The 17,693-nt window shown below is 70.0% G+C and overlaps 2 protein-coding genes and 1 pseudogene across 2 annotated transcripts in view; 2 read left to right on the forward strand and 1 right to left on the reverse strand.

Annotated features, from left to right (window-relative positions):
- Window positions 1-4,434, forward strand: part of B9D2 (B9 domain containing 2) — a 34,981-nt gene extending 30,547 nt beyond the window's left edge. Inside the window, 12 exon segments of the mRNA XM_075725387.1 lie at window positions 1,497-1,537; window positions 1,649-1,707; window positions 1,710-1,782; window positions 1,785-1,861; window positions 1,965-2,077; window positions 2,208-2,268; window positions 2,503-2,545; window positions 2,788-2,833; window positions 3,942-3,975; window positions 3,977-4,021; window positions 4,151-4,208; window positions 4,397-4,434. Coding sequence (XP_075581502.1) covers window positions 1,497-1,537; window positions 1,649-1,707; window positions 1,710-1,782; window positions 1,785-1,861; window positions 1,965-2,077; window positions 2,208-2,268; window positions 2,503-2,545; window positions 2,788-2,833; window positions 3,942-3,975; window positions 3,977-4,021; window positions 4,151-4,208; window positions 4,397-4,434 — 688 coding nt within the window.
- A 1,550-nt stretch (window positions 4,435-5,984) lies between these two features.
- On the reverse strand, window positions 5,985-6,680 carry OPA3 (outer mitochondrial membrane lipid metabolism regulator OPA3). The gene is made up of 3 exons (XM_075725458.1): window positions 6,539-6,680; window positions 6,127-6,420; window positions 5,985-6,094 (listed from the first exon to the last, which is right to left on the reverse strand). The coding sequence occupies exons 1-3, from the start codon at window positions 6,678-6,680 to the stop codon at window positions 5,985-5,987; spliced, it is 546 nt and encodes a 181-aa protein (XP_075581573.1).
- A 4,650-nt stretch (window positions 6,681-11,330) lies between these two features.
- The window catches only part of LOC142596308 (gastric inhibitory polypeptide receptor-like), a 9,384-nt pseudogene continuing 3,021 nt past the window's right edge, over window positions 11,331-17,693 (forward strand).

A 17,693-nucleotide genomic window follows, 5' to 3' on the forward strand; every position in this document is an offset into this window, starting at 1 on the left:
TGGGGGCTGTGGGTGCTGGGGGGGACCCCCTGTGCCATATGGGGGGCTGTGGGTGCTGGGGCGGACCCCCCATGCCATATGGGGGGCCATGGGTACTGTGGGGGACCCCCTGTGCCGTGGCAGGGGACTATGGGTGCTGTAGGGGCTGTGGGTGCTGGGGGAGACCCCCTGTGCCATATGGGGGACGGTGGGTGCTGAGGGGGCCATGGGTGCCGTGGGGGACCCCCTGTGCTGTGGGGGGGGGCTGTGGGTGCTGGGGGACACCCCCTGTGCCGTGGGGGGGGGGGCTGTGGGTGCTGGGGCGGACCCCCTGTGCCATATGGGGGGCTGTGGGTGCTGGGGGGGCCATGGGTGCTGGGGGGGACCCCCTATGCCGTGGGGGGGACTGTGGGTGCTGGGGGGACCCCCCCATGCCATATGAGGGATGGTGGGTGCTGAGGGGGCTGTGGGTGCCGTGGAGGACCCCCTGTGCTGGGGGGGGGACGACTGTGGGTGCTGAGGGGCCTGGGGGTGCTGGGTGGGACCCCCCGTGCCATGGGGGAGGCCGTGGGTGCTGGGGGCAAATCCCATGCTATGGGGGGGGGGCCATGGGTGCTGGGGGGACCCCCTGTGCCATATGGGGGGCTGTGGGTGCTGAGGGGGCTGTGGGTGCTGGGGGAGACCCTCTGTGCCATATGGGGGGCTGTGGGTGCTGGGGGGGGCCGTGGGTGCTGGGTGGGATCCCCATACAATGGGGGGGGGGTGTGGGTGCTGCATGGGACCCCCTCATGCCACGGGGGGGGGGGCGTGGGGGCTGTGGGTGCTGGGTGGGACCCCCTGTGCCATGGGGGGGGCTGTGGGTGCTGGGTGGGATCCCCATAAAATGGTGGGGGGGCCGTGGGTGCTGGGTGGGACCCCCCCCACACCACGGGGGGACTGTGGGTGCTGTGGGAGCCCCTATGCCACGGGGGGGGGCCCATGGGTGTTGGGTGGGACCCCCATAACATAGGGGGGGCCGTGGGTGCTGGGTGGGACCCCCATGACATTGGGGAGGACCCATGGGTGCTGGGGGGGCCCATGGGTGCTGGGTGGGACCCCCATGATGACATCTGGTGGACTGTGGGTGCTGGGGGGGGGCCGGTGGGTGCTGGGGGGGACCCATGGGTGCTGGGTGGGACCCCCATAACATGGGGGGGGGGCCGTGGGTGCTGGGTGGGACCCCCATGGCATTGGGGAGGACCCATGGGTGCTGGGGGGCCCATGGGTGCTGGGTGGGACCCCCATGATGACATCTGGTGGACTGTGGGTGCTGGGTGGGACCCCCCCCCATGCCACGGGGGGGGGGCCCATGGGTGCTGGGGGGGACCGTGGGTGCTGGGTGGGACCACCCCATGCCATGTGGGGGCCCGTGGGTGCTGGGGGGGGGGGGCAGTGGGTGCTGGGGGAGGCCCGTAGGTGCTGGGTGGGACCCCCATGACATGGGGGGGGCCCATGGGTGCTGACCCTTCCCCCCGCAGGCAGGCGCCGGAGGAGCCCGAGCGCCGCGTGGCCGCTGCAGGTGGGTGACGGGGGGGGGGGTGGTCCCAGCCCGCCCCCACCCCCCCCCCGGGGGTTGGGTGCCCCCCCCCCTCACCCTGCACCCACACCCCCTTTTTCCCCCCCCCTCCAGGCCCCCCAGCAGCACCCACTGGAGGCCCCCCGGCGCCCCCCGGCCCCCCCCCCACCCCCGGGGCCCCCCCCCACCCCCTGGCCCCCCCCCAGCCGCGGGGGTCCCCCCTGCCCCCCCGTTACCGGCGGGGGGCACGGGGGGGGGGCGCCGGGGGGGGGCGGCTCCGGCTTTGCCGCCGCCATCGCGGGGGCCAAACTCAGGAAAACCGGCAAGGTGAGGTGAGGGGCAAAATTGGGGGGGGGGGGGGGGGGGCAATAAATTTGGGGGGGGGGGGGCTTTGTAGCACCCCCTTATCACCCGCTTTTTCTCCTGCCAGGATGAGGCGGCGGGTGCGGGGGCCCCCCCCTGCGCCCCCCAAGGGTGAGGGTGCCCGGGGGGGGGGCCGGGGGGGGGGCTGATGGAGGAGATGAGCGCCATGTTGGCCCGACGGTGAGGAAAGGGGGGGGGGGGGGGCCATGATGGGGGGCACCCCACCCCTGCCCAGCAGCCCCCCCCCCCCCAAATTGGGGGCACCCTGCGCCCACGCTCACTCCCCCCCCTCTTTATGCCCCCCCCCCAGGAGGAAAGCCACCCTGCAGGGGGACAAGCCAGCGCCGAAAAGGGACGAGGATGTCACCAGCGTGAGTGGGGCCCCCCCCCAAAACATTTTTTTTTGGGGGGTCCCCCCATGGTGGGGGTGCTCCGTGGGCCCCCCCCCATTCCCCCTGCCCCCCCGGGAGGGCATTCCCTTATCCTCAGGTGCTGGTGGACCCCCCCCGCGTGTTCACCCCCCCCACCCCTGTGTCCCCCCACCCGTGTCACCCCCCCCCCTTGTGCCCCCCCCCCCGCCCCGACCCCTCTCTCTGCCCACGCAGGACGAGGCGGAGCCGGGCATTAGGACCCAGGGGCAGCCGGCGGGTAAGTGCTTGGGGTGGCGACTACAACTCCCAGCATGCCCCGCGGCCCGCCCCCATGGCCGGGCATGCTGGGAAATGGAGGCCAGGAGGCCGGGGAGCCTGGGGGGGGGGGCCCTTTTAGGGGAAGGGGAGGGGTTTTGGGGGGGGGCGAACCCTCCCCCAGGAGGGTTTGGGGGGTCCGGGTCCCCCCCAGGAGGGTTTGGGGGGCTGGGGCCCCCCCGACCCACTGCCCGCGCCCCACAGAGCCCGTGCGCAAGCCCTGGGAGAAGGCCAGCTCCACGCTGCCCAGGTGGGTTTTTTTTTTGGGGGGGGGGGGTGTGTTCTAGGGACTTTTGGGGGTGACCATGGGGGTTTGGGGTGCTGGGGGGGGTCTTTAGCACCCCCAGAGCAGGATTTGGGGGCAGTTGGTGGGATGGGGGGGGGCAGGCAGGGAGAGGGGACCCAAAATACAAAATGGGGGGCACCCAGGTGGGTATGGGGGGGGTGTTCCAGGGGCTTTTGGGGTGACCAAGGGGGTTTGGGGTGCTGGGGGGGGGGTCTTTAGCACCCCCAGAGTAGGATTTGGGGGGCAGTTGGTGGGATGGGGGGGCAGGCAGGGAGGGGGGGTACCCAAGAAATGGGGGGCACCCAGGTGGGTATGGGGGGGGTGTTCCAGGGGCTTTTGGGGTGACCAAGGGGGTTTGGGGTGCTGGGGGGGGGTCTTTAGCACCCCCAGAGCAGGATTTGGGGGGCAGTTGGTGGGATGGGGGGGGGCAGGCAGGGAGAGGGGACCCAAAATACAAAATGGGGGGCACCCAGGTGGGTTTGGAGGGGTGTTCCAGGGACTTTTGGGGTGACCAAGGGGGTTTGGGGTGCTGGGGGGGGGTCTTTAGCACCCCCAGAGTAGGATTTGGGGGGCAGTTGGTGGGATGGGGGGGCAGGTAGGGAGGGGGGTACCCAAAATACAAGATGGGGGGCACCAGGTGGGTTTGGGGGGTGTTCCAGGGACTTTTGGGGGTGACCAAGGGGGTTTGGGGTGCTGGGGGGGGGTCTTTAGCACCCCCAGAGTAGGATTGGGGGGCAGTTGGTGGGATGGGGGGGCAGGTAGGGAGAGGAGACCCAAAATACAAAATGGGGGGCACCCAGGTGGGTTTGGAGGGGTGTTCCAGGGACTTTTGGGGTGACCAAGGGGGTTTGGGGTGCTGGGGGGGGGTCTTTAGCACCCCCAGAGCAGGATTTGGGGGGCAGTTGGTGGGATGGGGGGGCAGGTAGGGAGGGGGGGTACCCAAAATACAAGATGGGGGGCACCCAGGTGGGCTTGGGGGGGGTCCCCAAACTATTTCTACCCCCCCAAACTATTTGTGCCCCCCCCCAACCTATTCCTGCACCCCCAAACTCTTTCTGCCCCCCCTTCCCAGGATGAAGTCGGCCACCCCGGCTGCCCCCGCCGACCCCCCTGGCCCCCACCGACGAGCCCGACCTGGAGCGAATCAAACAGGTACCAGGGTTGGGGGGGGGTCCTGGGGGGGGTCCGGGGTTTGGGGGGGTCCTGGGGGGGGGGGGGGTTTGGGGGGGTGATGGGGGTGGTCCCCCCAAAGCCCCTCACCCTCTGCCCTCCCCCCTCCAGGAGCTGCTGGAGGAGGTGCGGAGGGAGCTGCAGAAGATGAAGGAGGAGATCATCGAAGGTGGGGGGTGGGTCGGGGGGCGGGGGGGGGGGCTCCTGGGACGTGTGGGGGCTCCTGGGATGTGGGGGGGGGCTCGTGGGGCCAAAGTGGGGGGGGCAATAGGGGAGGGGGGGGGCACCAGGTGGGGCAATTGGGGCGGGGGAAGTAGGGGACCCCCCCGTGATGCTGCATTTCTCCCCCCCCCCCAGCGTTCCTGGTAGAGCTGCGGAAGCGGAGCGCGCCCTAGCCCCCCCCCCCCCCCCCCCAAGACGGGTCTGGATTTGGGGGGTGGGGGGTGCCCCCCCCTGCTCCCCACCCCCCTCATTTCACCCCCCAACCACCCTGGGGGGGGGTCCCCTGGGCCGGACCCCCCCAGGCTGTGCCTTAACCGGCCGGGGGGGGGCCAACACAGCCCCCCCCGCACTGTGCCCCCCTCACCGCCAGTTTGGGGACCCCCCCCCCCTTTTTTATATTTTGGAGGGGGGGGGGCAAATGAGGGGTGCCCCCCCCCCTCCCCCCAGCATCTTTTTTATGCCACTTTTTGGTTTTTCACTATTTTTGGGGTGTTTGGTTTTTTTTTGGGGGGGAGATTGGGGTCCCCCCCCGCCACAAATAAACGCAGCCATTTTGTACATGACCCCCGTGTCCCTGCCACAGCACTGAGACCTGGCCACGCCCCCAAGCCTTGGCCACGCCCCCAAAGGCCAGGCCACGCCCCTTCACATCGCTCCAATCCTCACTGCGAAGGCAGCAGGCTCCGCCCACAAGCGGCATGCCACCCCCCAAGCCCCGCCCACCACGGCTGGCTCCACCCACAAGCGGCCCCTTGCTCCAGACCCCGCCCACAACCATTAGCCCCGCCCCTAACTGCACTCAAGGCCACGCCCCCGAGCGCCATCCCACCCCAAGCCCCGCCCACCAGCGCTGGCTCCGCCCCCACACACCCTCCCCCACATGCCCGTGCTCCAGACCCCGCCCACAACAATTAGCCCCGCCCCTAATTGCACTCAAGGCCACGCCTCGAAGCACCAACCGCACCTCAAGCCCCACCCACCAGCCTTGCTCCAGACCCCGCCCACAACCATTAGCCCCGCCCCAAAGCAACCTCCCACCCAAGCCCCGCCCACCACTGCCGGCTCCGCCCCCAAACCCCCTTGCTGCCGGCCACACCCACAACCATTAGCCCCGCCCCCAAGCAACACCTCACCCAAACTTCATTGTGCCAGACCCCGCCCACAACCATTAACCCCGCCCCCAAGCACCACCCCACCCCAAGCCCCGCCCCCAAGCAACGCCCCACCCAAACCTCATAGCTCCAAACCCCGCCCACAACCATTAACCCCGCCCCCAAGCACCACCCCAGCCCCGCCCCCAAGCACCACCCCTCCTAAACCTCATGGCCTCAAACCCCGCCCCCAGCCATTAGCCCCGCCCCCAAGCAACACCCCACCCAAACATCATGGCTCCAAACCCCGCCCACAACCATTAGCCCCGCCCCCAAGCACCACCTCACCCAAACATCATTGCGCCAGACCCCGCCCCCAACCATTAGCCCCACCCCCAAGCACCACCCCACCCCAAGCCCCGCCCCCAAGCACCACCCCACCCAAACCTCATGGCTCCAAACCCCGCCCACAACCATTAACCCCGCCCCCAAGCGCCACCCCCCAAATCGCATTGCGCCAGACCACGCCCACAACCATTAGCCCCGCCCCCAATCACCATTAGCCCCGCCTACCTCCCCCCAGCCCCCGCCCCATTCGCGCAAACTGGCGGGAAGAGCAAACCAAGGCTTTTTTAATGGCCGGCGGGGGCGTGGCCTGAGGCGGCGGGGGCGTGGCCTGAGGCGGCGGGGGCGTGGCCTGAGGCGGCGGGGGCGTAGTCAGCGCCGGCGGGGGCGTGGTCAGCGCCGGCGGGGGGCGTGGTCAGCGCCGGCGGGGGGCGTGGCCAGGCGGCAGGCGGGCCGCCATGGCGTCCATCTCCTGCCGCAGCTTCTCCAAGCTCTCCCTCATCTCTCGCCACGCCGCCGCCTGCTCTTCCTCCCGCCGCCGCGTTTGCCCGGCTTGCCGGGAGTATTCCAGGTAGAGGCAGAGCCCTCCCACGCCGAAGACGATGGCTTCTCCCAAAAGCTCGGCCCCCAGCTCGGCCGCCGCTTCCTCGTTCAGGGGTTTAATGGCGGCGCCGCGGAAGCCCATCAGCCGCATCTTGGCGCGCATCTCCACCCAGTGGTACACTGCGGGGGACGGCGGGGGGGGACGGCGGGGAGACGGCGGCTCCCGCCGTCCCCCCCCGCCGTCCCGTTCGATGCCCCCGTCCCCAAATATCCCCCCCCCCCCCCCCCCCGTACTCACGCTGGGCGGGCGGCAGGCACACGTAATGGCGGAAGAAGGGGCTGGCGCGGGCGCCGGCCTTGATGCGGGCCGCCAGGGGGCGGCTCAGCTGGCGCGCGCCCAGCGTCAGCAGCTTGGCCAGGGGGAAGGCGCCCGCCACCATGGCCGGCGCCCGGCGCGGGGTGACGACGTCATCGGCGGCGCGACGCGAAGGGGGCCCGGATATGCGGGGGGGGCGTGTACTAGGGGAACGCCCACTTCCGGCCCTTTCCCGGATACGCCCCCTTCTGGTGGCCTCGCGTTGGGGCGCGGGGTGGCGGCGGCTGTGGGTGACGCTGCCCCCTCCCCCCCCCCCCCCCCACCCATTGGGTGACCTTGGGCCGTCGTGGGTGGCGCTGGGGCAGACGTGGGTGGGCCCGGAGCGCCCATGGGTGGCGTTGGGCCCTCCTGGGTGACCTTGGGCCCTCCCGGGCGACCTTGGGCCTTCCCGGGCGACCTTGGGCCTTCCTGGGTGGCGCTGGGGCACCCTTGGGTGACCTTGGAGCAGCCGTGGGTGATGCTGGAGCACCCATGGGTGACACTGAACCACACGTGGGTGACCTCAAACCCCTCCTGGGTGACGCTGGAACCCCCCTGGGTGATGCTGGAGCACCCATGGGTGACACTGAACCACATGTGGGTGACCTTGGACCCTCCTGGGTGACCTTGGACCCTCCTGGGTGATGCTGGAGCACCCATGGGTGACTCTGGACACCTGTGGGTGATGCTGGAACCCCCCAGGTGATACTGGAGCACCCATGGGTGACACTGAACCACATGTGGGTGACCTTGGACACTCCTGGGTGATGCTGGAACCCCCTGGGTGAGGCTGGAGCACCCATGGGAGACACTGGAGCACCCGTGGGTGCTGCTCGACCACCCGTGGGTGACCTCAAACCCCTCCTGGGTGACGCTGGAATCCCCTCGGTGAGGCTGGAGCACCCGTGGGTGATGCTGGAGCACCTGTGGGTGCCACTCCACCACACGTTGGTGACCTCGAACCCCCTCCTGGGTGACCTTGGACCCCGCCTGGGTGATGATGGAGCACCCATGGGAGACACTGGACTGCTGTGGGTGACCTTGGACCCTCCTGGGTGACGCTGGAGCACCCATGGGTGACTCTGGACACCTGTGGGTGATGCTGGAACCCCCCAGGTGATACTGGAGCACCCATGGGTGACACTAGAGCACCCATGCGTGACACTGGAGCACCCATGGGTGACACTGAACCACATGTGGGTGACCTTGGACACTCCTGGGTGATGCTGGAACCCCCTGGGTGAGGCTGGAGCACCCATGGGAGACACTGGAGCACCCGTGGGTGCTGCTCGACCACCCGTGGGTGACCTCAAACCCCCTCCTGGGTGATGCTGGAATCCCCTCGGTGAGGCTGGAGCACCCATGGGAGACACTGGAGCACCTGTGGGTGATGCTGGAGCACCTGTGGGTGCCGCTCCACCACACGTTGGTGACCTCGAACCCCTCCTGGGTGACCTTGGACCCCCGCCTGGGTGAGGCTGGAGCACCCATGGGAGACACTGGACTGCTGTGGGTGACCTTGGACCCTCCTGGGTGATGCTGGAGCACCCATGGATGAGGCTGGAGCACCCGTGGGTGACCTTGGACCCTCCTGGGTGACGCTGGAACCCCCTGGGTGAGACTGGAGCACCCATGGGAGACACTGGAGCACCTGTGGGTGATGCTGGAGCACCTGTGGGTGCCGCTCGACCACATGTGGGTGACCTTGAACCCCTCCTGGGTGACACCGGAACCCCCTGGGTGAGGCTGGAGCACCCATGGGTGACACTGAACCACATGTGGGTGACCTTGGACCTCCTGGGTGATGCTGAGCACCCATGGATGAGGCTGGAGCACCCATGGGTGACACTGGAGCACCCGTAGGTGACCTTGGACCCTCCTGGGTGGCCTTGAACCCTCCTGGGTGATGCTGGAGCACCCATGGGTGACACTGAACCACACGTGGGTGACCTCGAACCCCTCCTGGGTGACACCGGAACCCCCTGGTGATGCTGGAGCACCCATGGGAGACACTGGACTCCTGTGGGTGATGCTGGAACCCCCCAGGTGACACTGGAGCACCCATGGGTGACACTGGACCACATGTGGGTGACCTTGGACACTCCTGGGTGGCCTTGGACCCTCCTGGGTGAGGCTGTAGCTGTAGCACCCATGGATGGACTCTGAACACCTGTGGGTGATGCTGGAACCCCACTGGGTGACACTAGAACACCCGTGGGTGACCTTGGACCCCCCCTGGGTGACGCTGGAGCACCTGTGGGTGACCTTGGACCCTTCTGGGTGAGGCTGGAGCACCCATGGGTGACACTGGACTCCTGTGGGTGATGCTGGACTCCCCCGGGTGACTCTGGAGCACCTGTGGGAGACACTGGATGACCCGTGGGTGACGCTTGACCACCCGTGGGTGATGCTGGAGCACCCATGGATGAGGCTGGAGCACCCATGGGAGACACTGGAGCACCCGTGGGTGATACGGGAGCCCTCGTGGGTGACCCTGGGCCCCTGCCCGGGTGACACTGAATCTCCCCGCGTGATGCTGGAGCCCACTTGGGTGCCACTGGAGCTCCCGTGGGTGACCCTGAAGTCCCCGTGGGTGACCGGGACCCCCCCCCAGGTGACCCTGAAATCCCCGTGGATGACCCTGAAGTCCCTGGGTGATCCTACTGGGACCCCCCCCCCGAGTGACTCTGGAACCCCCCCGGGTGACACTGGAGCACCCGTGGGTGACCCTGAAGTCCCATGGGTGACCCTGAAGTCCCCGTGGGTGACCAGGACCCCTCCCAGGTGACACTGGAGCACCCGTGGGTGACGCTGGAGCACCCGTGGGTGACCCTGAAATCCCCGTGGGTGACCAGGAACCACCCCGGGTGACGCTGGAGCACTCGTGGGTCACCCTGACATCCCCGTGGGTGACCAGGACCCCCTCTGGGTGACTCTGGAGCACCCGTGGGTCACCCTGAAATCCCCGTGGGTGACCGGGACCCACCCCGGGTGACACTGGAGCACCCGTGGGTGACGCTGGAGCACCCCTGGGTGACCCTGACGTCTCCGTGGATGACCCGGACCCCTCCCAGGTGACTCTGGAGCACCCGTGGGTGACCCTGAAATCCCCGTGGGTGACCGGGACCCCCCCCAGGTGACTCTGGAGCACCCGTGGGTGACCCTGAAATCCCCATGGGTGACCAGGACCCCTCCCAAGTGACACTGGAGCACCCGTGGGTGACCCTGACATCCCCGTGGGTGACCGGGACCCACCCCGGGTGACACTGGAGCACCCGTGGGTGACGCTGGAGCACCTGTGGGTCACCCTGAAGTCCCCTGGGTGAAACTGAAATCCCCGTGGGTGACCGGGACCCCCCCCCGGGTGACACTGGAGCACCCGTGGGTGACACTGGAGCACCCGTGGGTGACCCTGACTTCCCCGTGGGTGACCGGGACCCCCCCCGGGTGACACTGGAGCACCCGTGGGTGACGCTGGAGCACCTGTGGGTCACCCTGAAGTCCCCTGGGTGAAACTGAAATCCCCGTGGGTGACCGGGGACCCACCCCGGGTGACTCTGGAGCACCCGTGGGTGACCCTGAAGTCCCCTGGGTGACCCTGACGTCCCCGTGGATGACCCGGACCCCCCCCCAGGTGACACTGGAGCACCCGTGGGTGATGCTGGAGCACCTGTGGGTCACCCTGAAGTCCCCTGGGTGAAACTGAAATCCCCGTGGGTGACCGGGACCCCCCCCCCGGGTGACACTGGGGCACCCGTGGGTGACACTGGAGCACCCGTGGGTGACCCTGACATCCCCGTGGGTGACCGGGACCCCCCCCGGGTGACACTGGAGCACCCGTGGGTGATGCTGAAGCACCCGTGGGTGACGCTGGAGCACCCGTGGGTGACCCTGACATCCCCGTGGGTGACCGGGACCCCCCCCGGGTGACACTGGAGCACCCGTGGGTGACGCTGGGACCCCCCGGCTGACGCTGGGACCCCCCCCCCCCGGCAGCCTCCCCGCTCACCCCACCCGAGACGTGGCTTCCACGCTCCCCCCGGGTCACGTTGCTCCGGCTGAGCCCCCCCCCCCCCCCGCCCCCCCCCCCCCGTGCCCCCGCCCCTCCCGTGGGCGGCGCCGCCGGAGCCGGTACCGGTGCCCCGAGGGTGGCGGAGCCCCGCGCCCAACCGGTACCGGGGGGGGGGGGGGGGGAGTCCCGGGGGGGTGGGGTGGGGGTCGGGGGGTCCCGTGGGGGGTCGGGGGGCACCGGAGGGGGCCCACGGGGGGGTGGGGGAGACGCGTGGGGGGACCCGGGACAGCGGGGGGGGCACCGGCATCACCGGGGGGGGGGGTCGGGGTGAAGCGGAGGGGGACGTGGGGGCACTTTAAGGGGCAGCGGGGGACACGCGTGGGGGGGTCAGGACACGGGGGGGGACACAAGGGACACCGAGGTGGCACCGGGAGCAACCGGTATCACCGGGGGGGGGCGGCGGCCGCCCTCCCCCCGACGGCTGCCGCGGCCCGCGGTGCCCACGCGTGTCCGTGGTCCTGGGGGGGGGTCACGGGGGGGGGGAGGTCCCCGTCCCGTGTCCCCGCCCCCCCCCCCGGGGGGACCCAGGCGTCCGGGTGCCACCGGCAGCTCCCTGGTAACGAGCGCGTCAAGGGGGGGGGGTAACGGGGGGGGGGGGACACGGACACGCGTGACCCCGGTGTCCCCAACACCCCCGGTGTCCCCCACCCAGGACTCGTCGCCATGGGCCACCGGGCTGTGGCCCCCCCGCTGCTCAGCAGGGTCCTGCGTGGGGCAGAGGTGAGGACCCCCCCCCCCCGCACCCTTGGGACCCCCCCCGCACCCTGGGACCCCCCCGAGGTCACCCCGGGGGTCCCTCCCCCGCACCCTTGGGACCCCCCCCCGCACCCTGGGAACCCCCGAGATCACCCCGGGGGTCCCCCCCGCACCCTTGGGACCCCCCCGCACCCTGGGAACCCCCGAGATCACCCCGGGGGTCCCCCCCGCACCCTTGGGACCCCCCCCCGCACCCTGGGACCCCCCCGAGATCACCCCGGGGGTCCCCCCCCGCACCCTTGGGACCCCCCCCGCACCCTGGGACCCCCCCGAGATCACCCCGGGGGTCCCTCCCCCGCACCCTTGGGACCCCCCCCGCACCCTGGGACCCCCCGAGGTCACCCCGGGGGTCCCTCCCCCGCACCCTTGGGACCCCCCCGCACCCTGGGACCCCCCCAATGTCACCCCGGGGGTCCCCCCGCACCCTTGGGACCCCTCTGAGGTCACCCCGGGGGTCCCCCCCGGAACCCTTGGGTCCCCCCGGCACCCTGGGACCCATGTGAGGTCACCCCGGGGGTCCCCCCCGCACCCTTGGGACCCCCCTGAGATCATCCTGGGGGTCCCCCCCCGCACCCTTGGGTCCGCCCCGCACCCTTGGGACCCCCCTGCACCCCTGGGACCCCCTGAGATCACCCGGGGGTCCCCCCCCGCACCCTGGGACCCCTCTGAGGTCACCCCGGGGGTCTCCCCTGCACTCTTGGGTCCCCCCCACACCCTTGGGACCCTCCTACACCCTTGGGACCCCCCCCGAGGTCACCCCGGGGGTCCCCCTCCGCACCCTTGGGACCCCCCTGAGATCATCCTGGGGGTCCCCCCTGCACCCTTGGGTCCCCCCCCCACGCCCTTGGGACCCCCCCGCACCCTGGGACCCCTCTGAGATCACCCTGGGGGTCCCCCCCGCACCCTTGGGACCCCCCCGAGGTCACCCCGGGGGTCCCCCTCCGCACCCTTGGGACCCCCCTGCACCCTGGGACCCCCCCCCCGAGATCACCCCGGGGGTCCCCCCCCACACCCTTGGGACCCCCCCGAGATCACCCCGGGGGTCCCCCCTGCACCCTTGGGTCCCCCCAGCACCCTTGGGACCCCCCCACTGCCACTGCTGGGCCCCCGCCTGGCTTCCCCCACGGCAGTGACCCCATCATGGTGGCCCCATAGCAGTGACCCCACGGCGCTGACCCCATCATGGTGGCCCAATCACGGTGGCCCCACAGCGTTGGCCACTGTCATGGCGTCCCCATGGTGGTGGCCCCATGGTGGTGGCCCCAGTCATGTTGTCCCCATCATGGTGGCCCCACGCTGTTGGCCCCATCATGGTGGCCCCACGGTGGTGGCCCCATCTTGGTGGCCCCAGTGGTAGTGTCCCCACAGTGGTGACCCCAGTGGTGGTGGCCCCATGGCGGTGGCCCCACGGCGGTGACCCCATGGTGGTGACCTCACGGTGGTGACCCCACAGTGGTGGCCCCATCACAGTGACCCCACAGTGGTGTCCCCATGGTAGTGGCCCCACAGTGGTGACCCCATCATGGTAGCCCCATCATGGTGACCCCAGCGGTGGTGGCCCCACGGTGGTGACCCCACAGCAGTGGCCTCATGGTGGTGGCCCCACAGCTGTGACTCCATGGTGGTGACCCCCATGGCGGTGACCCCATCATGGTGTCCCCACGGTGGTGACCCCACAGTGGTGTCCCCACGATGGTGACCCCACGGTGGTGACCCCATCACGGTGGCCCCACGATGTTGACCCTATCATGGTGGGCCCATGGTGGTGACCCCACGGTGGTGACCCCACGGCGGTGACCCCATCACGGTGGCCCCACGGTGTTGACCCTATCATGGTGGGCCACGGTGGTGGCTCTATCATGGTGACCCCATCATGGTGACCCCACAGTGGTGACCCCACGGTGGTGACCCCACGGTGGTGACCCCATCACGGTGGCCCCACGGTGGTGACCCCATGGTGGTGGCCCCACGGTGGTGACCCCACGGTGGTGACCCCATCACGGTGGCCCCACGGTGGTGACCCCATGGTGGTGGCCCCACGGCGGTGACCCCACAGTGGTGACCCCATCATGGTGGCCCCACAGTGGTGACCCTATCATGGTGGGCCCACGGTGGTGGCTCTATCATGGTGACCCCATCATGGTGGCCCCACAGTGGTGACCCTATCATGGTGGGCCCACGGTGGTGGCTCTATCATGGTGACCCCATCATGGTGGCCCCACGGTGGTGACCCCACGGCGGTGACCCCATCACGGTGGCCCCATGGTGGTGACCCCATCATGGTGACCCCACGGCGGTGGCCCCATGGTGGTGGCCCCACAGCGGTGACCCCATCATGGTGACCCCACGGTGGTGACCCCGCGGTGGTGACCCCACGGTGGTGACCCCACGGCGGCAGCCCCCACGGCGGCGTCCCCACGGCGGCGTCCCCCGTTGCAGGAGGAGCGCTCGGCCCAGGCCACGCTGGCCGCGTGGCGCGAGTACCGGCACGCCTGCGAGCTGCGCCTGCGCCACGACCCCCCGGCACCCGGTGAGTGACGCCCGGCCGGGACCACCGCCCCCCACCCCGGGGGCCACCCTGACCCCCACCTTCACGCCCTCCAGGACCCGGCTGCAACCGCAGCTTCGACATGTACGCGTGCTGGGGGGACGCGGCGCCCAACAGCACCGTCGCCGTCCCTGCCCCTGGTACCTGCCCTGGCATCACCGAGGTAACGGCGGCGAGGTGGCACCCGCCGCGGCGGCGCCCGTGGGTGCCCCCGGGGTGAGGGGTCGGGGGTGCTCAGTGCAGGGCGGGCTGGTGTTTCGGCGCTGCGGGACCCGAGGGGCGGTGGGTGACGGACGAGACGGGGCGGCCCTGGCGCGACCATTCGCAGTGCGAGGAACCTGGCGCAGGAGCAGCCGCTGCAGGTGGGGAGCCGGGCGCCGCGGGGTGCCGCGGGGTGGGGTGCTGTGCCGTGGGGTGCCGTGCCGCGGGGTGGGGTGCTGTGGGGTGCTGTGGGGTGGGGTGCTGTGCCGTGGGGTGCCGCGCCACGGCGTGGGGTGGGGTGCTGTGGGGTGGGGTGGGGTGCTGTGCCGTGGGGTGCCGTGCCGTGGGGTGGGGTGCCGTGGGGTGGGGTGCCGTGGGGTGCTGTGGGGTGGGGTGCCGCGCCACGGCATGGGGTGGGGTGCTGTGGGGTGGGGTGCTGTGCCGTGGGGTGCCGCGCCACGGCGTGGGGTGGGGTGGGGTGGGGTGCTGTGGAGTGCCGTGCTGTGCCATGGGGTGCCGTGCCGTGGGGTGCTGTGCTGTGGGGTGCCGTGCCGCAGGGTGCCATGCTGTGGGGTGCCGTGCCGTGGGGTGCTGTGCTGTGGGGTGCTGTGCCATGGGGTGGGGTGCCGTGGGGTGCTGTGGGGTGGGGTGGGGTGCCGTGGGGTGCCGTGCCATGCCATGGGGTCCTGTGCTGTGGGGTGCCGTGCAGCAGGGTGCCGTGCCGTGGGGTGCCATGCAATGGGGTGCCGTGCCATGCCATGGGGTGCTGTGCTGTGGGGTGCCATGCCACAGGGTGCCGTGCCGTGGGGTGCCATGCCATGCCGTGGGGTGCCGTGCTGTGCCGCAGGGTGCTGTGCCGCAGGGTGCCATGCCATGCCGTGGGGTGCCGTGCCATGGGGTGCCGTGCCATAGGGTGCCGTGCCGCGGGGTGCCGTGCTGCAGGGTGCCATGCCGTGCCATGGGGTGCTGTACCATGCTGTGGGGTGCCGTGCCGCGGGGTGTCGTGCCATGGGGTGCCATGCCGTGCTGCGGGGGTGCCGTACCATGCTGTGGGGTGCCATGCCGTGCCATGGGGTGCTGTGCCGCGCCGCGCTGCGAGTTGCCATGCTGGCATCTGGGGATGCGTCACGCTGCCACGCTGTGCCGTGCCCCGTGCCGTGCCCTGTGCCGCTCTGCTGCGTAGCGTGCCACGCTGCGCCGTGCTGCGCTGTGCCATGCTGCGCTCTGTGCCGGGCCCCATGCCGGGCCCTGTGCCGGGCCACGCTGCGCAGTGCCCCGCGCCGCGCCCTGCGCCGTGCTGTGCCGCACTGTGCTGTGGTGTGCGCCGGGCCGGGCCCTGTGCTCATGCCATGCTGCGCTGTGCCGGGTCGCATGCTGTGCCCCATGCCGTGCCACGCTGGACCGTGTGCCGGCGGCTGTGCCGTGCTGGGCTGCCACGTGCCGTACTCCACACTGTGCCGGGTCGCGTGCCGTCGGGCTGCGCTGCAGCCTGCGCTGTGCCGGGAGCTGCTGGGCTGCGGCGTGTCGTGCCGTGTTGCACCGTGCTGTGTGCTGTGCCGTGCCACGTTGCACCGTGCCGTGGCGTGCATTTTGCTGGGCCACGTTGCACTGCACTGCGCCGTGCTACGCCTCTTCGCACCATGCTGTGCCATGCCATGTGGCACCCGCGCCGTGCCGTGTTGCACTGTGCCGTGCCGTGTTGCACGGTGCCATGCCGTGTTGCACCGTGTGGTGCTGAGTTGCATCGTGCCATGCCATGTTGCACCGTGTCGTGCTGTGCTGTGTGCTGTGCCGTGTCCTGTTGCACTGTTCTGTTCTGTGTTGCATCGTGCCGTACCGTGTTGCACCATGCTGTGCCATGTTGCACCATGCCATGCCATGCCATGTTGCACCGTGCCATGTCCTGTTGTACCATGCCGTGCCATGTTACACCATGCCGTGCTGTGTTGCTCCGTGCAGTACCATGTTTGCACCGTGCCATGCCGTGTTGCACCGTGCCGTGCCATGTTGCACCATGCCACATCCCATTGCACCGTGCCGTGTCGCGTTGCACCGTGCCGTGTCATGCCATATTGCACATGCCATTCCGTGCTGTGTTGCACCACGCTGTGCCGTGTTGCTCCGTGCCATGTCCCATTGCACTGTGCCATACCGTGTTGCACCGTGCCATGTCATGCCATATTGCACATGCCATTCCGTGCTGTGTTGCACCACGCTGTGCCGTGTTGCTCCGTGCCATGTCCCATTGCACTGTGCCATACCGTGTTGCACCATGCCATGTCATGCCATATTGCACATGCCATTCCGTGCTGTGTTGCACCACGCTGTGCCGTGTTGCACCATGCCACATCCCATTGCACCGTGCCGTGTCGCGTTGCACCGTGCCGTGTTGCGTTGCACGGTGCCGTGTCGCGTTGCTCCGTGCCGTGCCACGTTGCACCGTGTCCCGTTGCACCACATCGTGTCCCGTCGCCCCATGCCGCCCCACCCCACGCCGCGTGTCCCATCCCGGCGTGGTGCCACCGCCGCGTCCCCTGTCCCCGCAGCGGCAGGCCTGGCTGCTGGAGCAATTCCGGCTCCTCTACACCATCGGCTACTCCCTCTCCCTCGTCGCCCTCCTCCTGGCGCTGCTGCTGCTCCTGCTCTTCAGGTACCCGCAAGCCGGGGCACCCCTGGTGCTAATGGGGGCACCCATGGGTGCCGCCACCCACCGCCCGCCTCCTCCCCACAGGCGGCTGCGCTGCACCCGTAACTTCATCCACGCCAACCTCTTCCTCTCCTTTGTGCTGCGGGCGGGCGCCATCCTGACGCGGGACGCGCTGCTGCGGCGGCGCCTGCGGCCCGGCCCCGGGCATCCCCTGCAGCTGCTGGGCCAGGAGGTGGGCACCCATGGGTGGGGGGGGCACCCGTGGGTGGGGGGCACCTGGGTGGGGGGGACCCTGGGTGGGGGGCTGCGCAGGGGTAGGGGACCCAAAGGTGAGGGCTCATCCACCACGATGCTGGTGCCAACTGTGATCCTGGTGCCACCACGATCCTGGTGCCACCACGATCCTGGCCAAACGTGATTCTGGTGCCACCACGACGCTGGTGCCACCACGATGCTGGTGCCACCATGACACCGGTGCCACAATGATCCTGCTCAAACATGACATTGGTGCCACCATGATCCTGGTGCCACCACGATTCTGGTCCCACCACAATGCTGGTGCCACCACGATCTTGGCCAAACATGATCCTGGTGCCACCATGATCCTGGTCCCACCACAATGCTGGTGCCACCATCATCCTGCTCAAACATGATGCTGGTGCCACCACGATGCTGGTCCCACCACAATTTTGGTCCCACCTTGATGCTGGTCCCACCATGATGCTGGTGCCACCACGATTCTGGTGCCACCATGATCTTGGCCAAACATGATCCTGGTGCCACCACGACGCTGGTGCCACCATCATCCTGCTCAAACATGATCCTGGTGCCACCACGATGCTGGTGCCACAACGATGGTGGTGCCACCCTGCCG

Source organism: Pelecanus crispus, chromosome 30, assembly GCF_030463565.1.
Source record: "Pelecanus crispus isolate bPelCri1 chromosome 30, bPelCri1.pri, whole genome shotgun sequence".
Lineage (NCBI taxonomy): Eukaryota > Metazoa > Chordata > Aves > Pelecaniformes > Pelecanidae > Pelecanus > Pelecanus crispus.